General features: G+C 41.3%; 1 protein-coding gene across 2 annotated transcripts in view; it reads left to right on the top strand.

The window, feature by feature from the left end:
• The window catches only part of b4galt5 (UDP-Gal:betaGlcNAc beta 1,4- galactosyltransferase, polypeptide 5), a 32,570-nt gene extending 21,829 nt beyond the window's left edge, over positions 1-10,741 (top strand). For both annotated transcript variants that reach the window (XM_083974769.1, XM_083974770.1), the window contains exons 2-9: positions 1,661-1,780; positions 2,244-2,357; positions 2,917-3,044; positions 4,519-4,635; positions 4,758-4,945; positions 5,034-5,156; positions 5,454-5,555; positions 6,247-10,741. In XM_083974769.1, the coding sequence (XP_083830895.1) occupies positions 1,661-1,780; positions 2,244-2,357; positions 2,917-3,044; positions 4,519-4,635; positions 4,758-4,945; positions 5,034-5,156; positions 5,454-5,555; positions 6,247-6,394 (1,040 nt within the window). In that variant the 3' untranslated portion in view covers positions 6,395-10,741. The remainder of the gene's footprint in view (positions 1-1,660; positions 1,781-2,243; positions 2,358-2,916; positions 3,045-4,518; positions 4,636-4,757; positions 4,946-5,033; positions 5,157-5,453; positions 5,556-6,246) is intronic.
• The last annotated feature ends 1,040 nt before the right edge of the window (positions 10,742-11,781 follow it).

The following is an 11,781-nucleotide window of genomic DNA, read 5'->3' on the forward strand; positions in this document are numbered from 1 at the left end:
GGGGGATTTGGGTGACTCACAGTCTGACCACATCCCCTTCAAGTTTTGTTCCACAGCGTAGGCTCACTCCTGTTTGGCAGGTTGTGGCACATAATGTGGTATTATTTAGGTCAGGCCACACTGAGCAGAACCCACGGAACCTTTCTGGTAAACTTCCCAATACAAACTGTCATGCAAATGCACTGAACAGTTTCAAAAAGAGTTTTTTGGCGGCGGCATTTTGCTCAGTTGGTAGAGCAGCAGCCGGCCCTGTATAGAATCCCGACTCGGGCGGCCCTTTGCTGCGTGTCATTCCCCCTCTCTCTGCCTCCCCGTTTCCTGTCTCTCTCGAATCTATTATCAAATAAAGGCAAAAAGGCCAAATATAAACTTATAAAAAGAGTTTTTTGTTGTTGTTGTTTTGTTTTTTACATGACTTTATGCAAGGCCTTGTGTTTGATTGATTGAAAACTGGTTTTGCTCATTGTTATGCAAAATGAACAACACAGCACACTCTTATATATGACAGTAATGTCATGGAGACCTTTTTTTTTTTTTTTTTTTACAATTGACATATCGATTGAAACCTCTGATGTTTCCGCTCCATGTGGCTCTGCTGCATTCTTGTCCTACTTGCACCTGATTGTTTTTGCCTGTACAAAAAAGATTACCCTCTACAGCTAATAGCACATTATAGATATTGACTAAAAAGAAAAATATTGCAGTTACCATGCTGAAGGAAGCAGTCGACCGATACATCCTCTTTCTCCTTGAATAAATTTGAGTTGTATCTTTCTCTCCCTGCCACACCCCCCATCATCATAGATTAACATTCCAGTTGTTGCCTTCCTTGCAATGAAAGACTTTTGGTGTGTGGTTGGGAATCCCCTCCATTAAGTCACCAAGGCAGATAATCACTTTGGGCCAGATCAGGTGGAAGAGCATTGTTACACCAGAGCTACTCTGCAGTGAACTTTAGGAATTTGTTTTTATCTTGTGTTTGAACAAGGAGGAAAAAGTTGGTCATGAGTTAAACAGCTCCAGATGGTATTTGGGCGTCACAGTTATTAGACTTATCTTGTATGTGCTGCTATAGCTATTTTTTTTTAACTCTTGGCTGTCTGCTGGGTAGATATATTTGTTTTTAAAGTTGGAAGTAGAATAAAATGATTTAATTAGGGATGCCCTGATCTCATTTCTTTTTGCCACTAATGCAGATCATCTCTGTCTTATCTATACTCAATAACTATCATAATTTGTGTTTCGTTATAGCAGCTGGCTGGTCAGTCTGCTTAGCTTTATATTGCACTGGGACCTCCAATAGGCCACAGCATAATCTAATAAAAGAACCACTAAAATTCATCCTTAATAATTAGTCAATAAACTTGCTTTTACTTTTTTGAACAGGCCGGTGCAAAACAACTCCCAAAGAGCATGCAGATAGATGAACATTATATCAGTCTCACACACTTTGTAGAAGCTCCACATTGCCATTATGTTCGCACAGGCACAGTGATCAAGGTTGGGGTCGGGACTACACTATACTGTAGCACTCACTGCTTCTCTCAGCCACAGACAGCAAAGTATTAACCACAGCTGGTCGATTTTAAGGCGATCGCGTCTAGAAGCATACTGTACATAAATTCCAGTCCAACCCCGTGTTTCCTCCTTCTGTCCACAGTGAATGAGTATGTGTTCATGGTCCAAGCCAGAGGGATCCAGATCAGAGAGAACGTGAAGAACATTGGGGCTCAGGTTCTGGAGCAGGTGGTGAGAGGAGCTTACAGCATCAATGGCACAGGTAAAAACATACACACCGATCCCCTATAGACCTTTTCAGAGAGTATAAACAAATACAGGTGTTACCAAGGATATTAATTAAGGCTCCATTCCATTTAGTGTACCAGAGCGTTTTCTAATGAGTCACACCTGTCTTTGTTTATACTCTCTGAAAAGGTCTATAGCAGTTTACGTTACTCTCTTATGTAATTGCAGGGTGCAAATGCAGTTTCCCCTTTAGAAAAATTAAAGAAAGTAAGAGTTAAAGAGTTTGCACCACCCGCACTGTTGGTGACTCATCCATTTATATTTACTGTACAGTAGATAATATAGTCAGGGTAGCAGTTACATGCAGTGGATGAAAAGATAAAAAGCACTTATGGAAAACAGTACACGCACACTGAGTCATGAAGGTAAAGTCTAGATTAGCTGCTCCTGTTTTGATCTTCATGCTTGTGTGTGTGTGTGTGTGTGTGTGATTCCAGATTATTCCTATGACTTCAATGTGAGCGAGAGTGATGCTCCTCCCACCACATACCTCCCCGAGGGCTTTACCTACCTCCCCTCGCAGGTTTGCCCTGAGAAGCTACCCACCATGAGTAAGTATACTGTTAAAGTTATAGCACAAAGTTTGGTTGTAATGCTTTCTGTAATGTTCTGTATTCAAAACACAAAGGGGGAAATGTCTCTTAGTCCTCTGGTTGTGACCTTTGATCGCTTTAAGCAATTGTTCCTGTGGTTTTCTTGGCCCTGCAAAATGTTTCCATGAGTGTGTTTCCTCGTGTCTCTGTACATATTTCTTCCAGTAATCAGTAATGAAATGAGTTTGAGCTGTGTTTTTTTCAGCTTTGATTGATGATGCATGCAAATATGTTGTAATGGCAAAATAGCTTTACCAAGCAATTTATGTCCCAGATTACTGAAATGTTACAGCCTTTGATGAGTGTTGTTTTTTCCACTCCCGCACCCACCCCCCTTCTTCATACCTCATTCTATTTTCATTAACATCTCCTTATCTAATTCCTTTCATCATCTCCCTCTTTTACTCTTTACTATCTCATCTGATTCACATGCATGCCATGCCCCTTTCTCTCTATTTCTTCCTCACTGTTTTTGCTTCTTCCTGCCTCATACAATTTTCCCCCTGTCCACAAACAGAGGGCAGGCTGGAGGTGAACATGACTGAGATTCCCCTGGAGGAGATTGAGAGATCCTTGCTGGAGGCAGAGCCTAGCATGGCCCTAGGAGGCTACTGGAAGCCCCACGACTGTTTACCCCGCTGGAAAGTGAGTGTGGATGTGATGTTATTCGCTGAAAAGCTCTGATAAATAAACTAATTAGAAGAGAAATATAGGAAATGCTGATACTTACATGTGGGGTGCAAAGGTTTATTGTTAGCTTGTAAATAATCCAGATCTCAATCCAAACATGTTGTTCATGCATCGAGTGGAGTCTAACACAGTTCTCCACCGGCCCTAAGCCTCATCAGACTCTAAAGACACCACTAAAATAATGAAGGGTTTATTTAACACACATGAAAACTGACTAAGATTATATCAAAACAAGATTGTTGTAAATCTGGAGGCTGCAGTTACTGAATTGCCTCTCTCAATGAGACATCACCGATATTGGCTAAAAGCATTTTAGTTTCCAAACTGAACATATAACATTAATGAAGGGCTGTTGTATCAGTTTTATCTTGGCGTACCTAATAAACTGGGAGCTGAGTGTCTTTCCAAAAGAGCGTCACTCATCCGGTAACTGTTAACATTTACAAAAGTATTTGTTACCGTTAGTCCTGGGAAACCAACATTGCTGTCAAACATTTCAAACATGTTGAAATGAGACCCGATTATTGCTCTACAAACTATAGTGTGCCACAGCTTGTCTCTTCAAGCTTAAGAAAATCCCAGTGAATCTAGTGAGATAAATACATTACACACTACATGGGAATGTTACACTGGAAACATGATGTTAAAACAAGGTTGCTCTGTCTGACATACGCATGAATAAATGTTCACATGCGGTCATACATTACTAATTACAGGAAGTGTAAGAGAAGGACAAAACAGCAATTCAGCCCATTATATGTGCATTGCAGCACTGTTTCCGTCTTGAGCCAGGCTCCTACACTATGCTCTCTCATTTCATCAGTCTCTTTTTTTTTTGGTCCAACAGTGTAATCTTGCCCTGCCATCTGTCTGTCTGTCTGTCTGTCTGTCTGTCTGTCTGTCTCACCCTGGGGGGGCTGTGTATGTTCTGACAACCATCTCTCCATCTCTGTCTCTCTCATTAGCCAGTATGTCTCTCTCAGCTACCACAATAGCCCACTCACTGTTTTCATTTCCCCTTGCTTTTATTGAGTTTCAGAAGCTACAGTACTTCAAAAAAAAAGGAACTGTCATTGCTTCCACTTTATAGGAAAATATAAATACCTTTCACACGCAATTAGCGCCTCTGTATTCCTATGATTGATGCACGGCAGACATTTGTAAATTTGATTTCAAGAAACTGTCTTCATGGTAAATTAGTGTTGTGTGTGTGTGTGTGTTGTCCTCACCCACATTGTCCCATTTACCCACTGCTGAGAGATCATGACACAGGGGACACTGTGTGCAAACAGTACAGTTTACTTAGCTGCACACATCAGACTGCTCTGTGACTCTGGTGTGCCCTTGAACATATATTCAGTGCATACATCATCATTTTTTGGGTGTAATTTTAATGTATTTATGTATTCTACCTTCTTTGTGTCTCCAGGTGGCAATCCTAGTCCCGTTCAGGAACCGACATGAACACTTACCAATCCTCCTGAGACACCTGGTGCCAGTGCTGCAGAAACAGAGACTCCAGTTTGCCTTTTATGTGGTAGAGCAGGTATGCACCATGTATTTCCAGTCATCGATAAACAGTTTCACCTGTGCGAATGCAAACACTTGTATGATGTCAGTCCTCTTCTTAATGATTGATAGCTAATGGTATCTTTTTTTTCCCCTTAGGGTGGTACAGAGCCGTTTAACAGAGCCATGCTGTTCAATGTGGGCTTCAAGGAGGCGATGAAAGACCTGGACTGGGACTGTCTGGTCTTCCACGATGTGGACCACCTCATGGAGAATGACAGGAACTACTACGGCTGCACAGACATGCCCCGACACTTTGCGGTCAAGCTCGACAAGTACTCCTACATGTGAGTCTTGATTCTGTCTCCATCCGTACATACAGTCAACGCATTTCTTACTTAATTTGAAATTAATATGTATAACTGTCCCTCTAAGGCTTCCGTATAATGAATTCTTTGGCGGTGTCAGTGGCTTGACAGTGAAGCAGTTCAAAAAGATTAATGGATTTCCTAATGCGTTCTGGGGCTGGGGAGGAGAGGACGATGACCTCTGGAAGAGGTAAGGGGAGCTTTTGTATTTGTGTGTTTTTTTTCTTTACTCTCTCCACCTTTTCCACACATCAGTGTTGTCACTCCATCCGCCCATGCAGCTCAAAGGCAGCTGTACACACTCAGGGCTTTCAATATTCAATACCAATTCTTACTGTGTTACCTGTGCCTGTGTGGCTTTGTGTAATGCTCCCTTTTATGTGCAGTAGCTGTCAAAGCAGTATGATATGGTCATAATCATTATTCTTCCCCAGCCTGACTGTTGACATTATGAATTAACAGACGAAAAAATTTGTGTTTGTGTTAGGGTGCAGTATGCCAATTTCTCCGTAAGTAGACCACACGGAGAGCAGGGCCGCTACATGTCAATTCCACATCACCATCGTGGAGAAGTCCAGTTCCTGGGAAGGTTAGTGTGCACACCTCTCTCACACATAAAGACACACTCACACACACACACACACATGCCTCTTGGTTACAAGTGGAAGCTGATAATTGGAATGAGGCTTAGACTCATGTGATGTAAGCCAGTCACATGAAAAAGCAGAGCAGTGACTTTGAGAGAATTTCAACTCTTTTAAAGACTTTGCATGTGATATGCTCGTATGCTCCAGGGCTGAATTCCAGTCATGCTCCCTCTGCTCAGATTCTAAGTTACTTAAAACAGCCCGAAGAATAAGAGTTCCTTTATTTCTCCAAGATGAATGTGCTTAGGTAAATCTTGTTTGAAATGGCCATGATTAGTACAGTGTCGTCATGTTGACAGAGAGGGAGTGATCTGTTGTTGAGCCACTCCTAGGGTGTACAAGAGTCACTTTCTGTTGAAATCACAGATAATAATACTGTCAACGTTACCGTGCAGCAACACGTTAGATGATCTGTTCCTCTGCATGTGATTTCATTCTTTATTAAAGCCGTAGTGCCACTCATTGTGAAAGAGTAAAGCTCTTCTCTTCTCTTCTCTTCTCTTCTCTTCTCTTCTCTTCTCTTCTCTTCTCTTCTCTTCTCTTCTCTTCTCTTCTCTTCTCTTCTCTTCTCTTCTCTTCTCTTCTCTTCTCTTCTCTTCTCTACATTCACTGATTGTTTGTTCCTTCTTGCAGGTATAGTCTACTACGCCACTCGAAGGCAAGACAGAAAGTGGATGGTCTTAACAACCTAAACTACTCCCCCATAGTGTCCAGGAGGCCTCTCTACACCAACATCACAGTCCGCTTGAGCAGAAAGCTTGCACCCATAGCTGACTACTGACGTAGGCACTGCTGGACTGCAGACCACCTGGGAATCAAAGTCCTCTGGGACATCAGCCATATCTCACCAGTTGCAGCACTGCTTAGGACTTTTTAGTTCATTGATTCTTTGCTTTGTTTATTTTGTTTGTATGCAAAAAAAAATGAAGACTCAAATAAGTATGTTGGATAAATCATATAAGAAAATAGGGATAAATGCTGCACTTGTTTGTGCTACAGTCCATCACTCCTCTCATCTGGGCTTATCTAGTCTTCAGTCTCCACATGCCTTTTGCACCATTTTGGCCTTCAGCATCCATTCATCCATCCTCTTATTCAGTCAATGGTGAGTTCGGCCCTACACTGATGTGCTTGCTTATTAAAATAGGCCGTGATACACGGTGCACGCACATGCCACACATGCACGCACACAACAGTTTGACTCTAATGTGCTGACATGGTCCCTGAGGCTTTGATTTTTACTTTGCTCTTGCACTTCTTATTTTCACAAATGCAGTAAGCATGTGAATACATTTGCATGCATCTACACAAACAAACACACATGCACACACACACACACACACACACACCACCATCACACAGCAACTTTAAGCGAGTGGATTCTTGCAGCTGGCTCTGCAGAAGGTATGCCAAATCTACAAGAAAAGAGAGCAAGAAAAAAGTGTTTGCGTGAGTGTTTTCAGTCACATATACTGTATGTAAAATAGTTTATCCTTAGTTTTGAGAATATTAATACCTTAATCATCTCTTACCAACTCTATTTTGTCCTGTGAACATACCATTTTTAAGACTGTGATGTTTGTGTTTGCATAGTTGCATTGGATGTTCTGGCTGCCTGCATGTGGCTGTATGTAGGAGAGCGCTGCTCATCCTGTTAGCAATAAGCTGTAATATCAGACAGCAGAACTTAGACCTGACTTCCTCACTATACAGATGCAATAGCACAGGTGCTAGCATACCCTTATTGGATGACAGAGGAGGAGTGACTGTGTATGCAAACTTCACATTCAGCACACCTTTGCCTAAGCAAACATGCCACCCCTTCCCTTTTCCAAAACCTGTGTGTGTGTGTGTGTATGTGTGTCTGTGTGTATGTAAGTGAGGGAGAGCTATGCAAATGGCCTGTGTGTATTCTTGTTGTCAGTGCGAGGTCTTCGGGGTGACCTCCAGGAGACTTCACCCCTGAAACTGTGACTGACTTGACTTCAGACCTCACTTTGTGTGTGGCATGTAAGTCCAGGCCAGGGGAGAGATAAACAGTTGCCGTTTTTATTTTTAGATCCCACATCCTCAATGTTTACTCACCTTCATTTTTACAGAAGAGAATTGGAGGTAGAAAATACTTGATTGCTGTCACTGTCACTGGTGTTTACAGAAGCTTTTGCTTTGTTATTTTTCAGATTGTCTAGTGTTTGTAATACTGTTAGACAGCCCTCCTTCACTGTGGGTGCTGTGTAATCTCTTCAACAACGTATCTATGGCTGCCTTTATTTTTTTAACTGACACTTCTTTATCTAGACTTGGATAGGGAAAAGCAGATCGTAATGTCAGGTGATAAACCACTGATTAGCTCCGTTAGCTTGTAGCCATGTTTTGGCCGGGGGGGGTTCTTTGTGTAAATCAGACTTTGGCTAGTTGGTCTAAGCAGAGTTTTTGTTGGACGGCATGCAGCCTAACTGTGTTTTGACACAGACTGACAGCACTCTGACAGTACACAGCAGTTGCTAAAATGTCCCTCCTTAATGTGTGTGTTTGACAGTGTTGATTTTGAGTAAAATATCCCAATACTGTAAACATAGTTCCTGTTAAAAAGAAGAAGAAAAAAACACACATATACCGACATTCTCTCCTCACTGGCTGTCCTCTAGTCATGCAGCTACTTCATTTCACACAAATCGCCTTGTATACATTTCTTAAGATGTATCTTTTGGGGAAAATGTGGGTGGTCGACAAACTGTTGTGTTCCCACAAAGAAATAGAAAGTAAAGAGGCTGGTCCTCATTTTATTTATTTGATCTTTTACGAATTATTTTCTGGAATTGTTCAGTTTTTATTTTTGAGGTTGATGTGGTGATTTAGTAGGTGACAAATGACAGGCTGTGTTAGATGCACTGAAACTTGTAGTCATGTGTATTTTGTGTGGGTTTATGAGGTTCAGGTCTGTGTAAACGGGAGAAAGCTGCTCCATTTTATCCAGACGCAGAATTCCTCTTCAGAAATGACAGGAATAGCTCGTTTTGATGAAACGGAACAGGACCCGTAGCCCGGTGTGTATTAATCTGCTGAACAGACACGTTGGAGGAGGCCATTTTGTGTGACAACCACAGGAAAGAGAAACACACCTTAACCACAAAATGCTAGTGGTCGCTGTCTTTCACTGAGCATGTCCTTTATTGTAATTGATAATCAATGGTGCTGACCTTTCAGAGCTCCTTTTTGAGGGAGTCTCTTTCTACGTGCTTGCTGGAACCAACATCTTAAAGGCTAGTATCGACAGGCAAAACATCCTGCTCACTTTCATTCATTTCCTAACTGCACCTAAGTGGTGTAAATCTATCTTTTTTTTTACATCTATACATTTGCTAACCTGACGCCTTTTCATCCTGCCAGGTAGAGCTGATATGTGTATTTATTGTTTTGGTTCATAGCCACAAGCAGAAGCACGTGTTTACCTCCTAGCCAGTCACTCAGGAGGTGCCCAGTGGAAGCCATTGACAGTAGCAGCATTTGTGTTAAAATTCCTTTTCCATGTGTGTTTGAGTGAAATGGCTAAACCTTTCAGAGGTGTGACTGTCCTCCATGTAGATTTTGAAGTTTATGTTTTGATTTTTGTTTTCCAGCACTGATAAGAACATGATTTATAGTGACCTGGTCGTGAACAACTCGCAGGTTTTTTTGTAGTTCTTGACACATGATACATTGTATTTTATCTTTTATTTGTTTGTTTGTTTGTTTGTTTTTTTTTGTCCATTGCTTAAAATTAAAAGCTAGATGCACATATAACAAAAGCCAAATGGTTTTAGTTTGAGTGATCAGGTGAAGACAAAAGACCTCTTTATAAGGAGGCCCTCTGGATGACAGCTAGTCTTAGAGTCAGTATTAGGCTCAGGACTCCACAATGTAAAATGAGCAGCATCATCACACCGTATTTAAAAAAAGATGGGTTTATCTATGACTACTAGACAGCTTTGTCCACTAGACGACTTAGTAACGGGAGCAAAGCTCTGGCTTTTATCTGAAACAGGAAATATTGTTTTCAGTTGGTGATAAGAGCATGCTGGCTAGTCCTGTTATTGTTATGTATAACCTGTATATGGTCTCAATCCAGACCAAGACCAAGCCTGCTGCTCACTGAAGAGGCTTCCTTGTACCATAATCTCACCTACTCTGATCCATTCTGTGTCAGTTTAAATGAAGGGACCATTCTTTGGTCATCTGACAAGACTGGCAGCCTTAAAGCTTCTTAATTTATTGCAGTGTTTTTTCACTCAAGTTTTTTTTTCTTGTTTGTCCGTTTGTTTTTCTTTTCTTTTTTTTATAAGCAGAAATATTTAAATTTAAAAAAGTGCATATCAACATAATGATCATTGTAAATATTGTTGTGTGTAGTGTTTTAGAAATTCTATAAGGTCTTAAATCACTACAGATGCTAGCATAAAGAACAAGGCTTTGGAGGGGTTTGGCTGGGGGGTTTATCTGGTGCCATTTTAAGTGCTAGTGAAGCTTACACAGCAACATCAATGTTTTTACATCACTGCTTCCCAGCACAGCCTTTTTTTAAATTAAGAATATCCTTATCCTATAAATTTTAGATTCCTCTCACAATCTCAGAGGTGTTGTGCATTCCAGAGGCCTCCCCCGTACTTAATATGCTGTTGCGGTAGGAGAGACATCATGGCAGACGTAGGCACCGGTCTGAAGAAGTTCACTGTCCTCGATTCTGTGCCTGATGTCTCTTTGATAGTGACAGCACATGGGGTAAGGTGTAGGTCAGAGGAAAGCACTGCGGGATAGCGATGTGTCAGCCAAAAATACCATATGCTTACAATGCAATGAAACAGAGGCACCCAAACCAGCGACACAATCTACTCCAAAATGTACACAGATTAATTTTTCTTTTTTATGAAAGCTAACTACTTACAAAAAAAACAAAAAAGAAAAAGGATACAGATTGCTAAATTTAAATTCTATCTACTCTGATTGTAAGGAGCGGAAGTTCTCCTTGAATTGAAGCCATTTGAAGCCACTTGTCAAAACTTGATGTCAGCCTTACGTGGATCTGTTTGTGTATCGGCATATTATCTTTTGATTATTGAAATTTGTATGATGGAGATTTTCTTTTATACCATCATTGTTATTGTCAAAGTACACCAATAAAACTTGTAAACATACAGAATCCCTGTCCCACCTTTGTGTTCTGCCCCGTGTGTGTGTGTGTGTGTGTGTGTGTGTGTGTGTGTGTGTGTGTGTGTGTGTGTGTGTGTGTGTGTGTGTGTGTGTGTGTGTGTGTGTGTGTGTTGAGGAGCATCTACTCTCCCTCTGCTTTCTGGAATTGCTGCAAGTGTTTCATCACAGCATGGTCAGTGACTCCATTTTAAATGTTCCGAAATAACAACATTGTCATGCTTACTTACAATGACTTCTGCACTGCCGTAACCACACACACACACACACACACACACGTCTACGCCTTCTGTGAAGAGATATCTAGTTTACACTTAATTGCTTTAACAGAACTCTGGGTATACAAACCGGCTCCAGAACTTGAGATGACAGTAAAGCTTTATATTATCATTTCAAATGCTGTCACTTACTGTAGCCTGAGAATGTTCTGCAAAAATGTAAACAGATTTCTCTCATTACCTCATTTATATACTGACATAACTTGTCCTCCAGTGTACCCACTAGGTCTTGCACTGTGAGCAGGGATATAAACAGCATCCCGTTCCCTCTTAACCACTCACCCAAACAGAGGATTATTGTCTGTGTTTTCGTCTCAGACACCCAGACTGTGGCTCTTGTGATCCCCAGCTGCTAACAAGAACCCAGCATCTGGAAAACAGATTCCTCAGTTTTTAACACGTTTCTTTTAATAGTTCATCTTTCAACCATGACTACTGACTGTGTGTGTGTGTGTGTGTGTGTGTGTGTGTGTGTGTGTGTGTGTGTGTGTCTGTGTGTGTGTGTCTGTGTGTGTGTGTCTGTGTGTGTGTGTGTCTGTGTGTGTGTATATCCGGAGACAAAGATGATCCTTGTTGATATAGTCCAGCCTGTCATCCAGAAAAAAAAAAGAAAAGGAAAAAATAAAACAGGAGTGAGATGGTTTGACCAGAGGTCATTAATTGAATCAGAGCAGCTCCAACCCTGTGGCATTTAGCACATTAACCG

Source organism: Trachurus trachurus, assembly GCF_905171665.1.
Source record: "Trachurus trachurus genome assembly, chromosome: 7".
Classification (NCBI taxonomy): domain Eukaryota; kingdom Metazoa; phylum Chordata; class Actinopteri; order Carangiformes; family Carangidae; genus Trachurus; species Trachurus trachurus.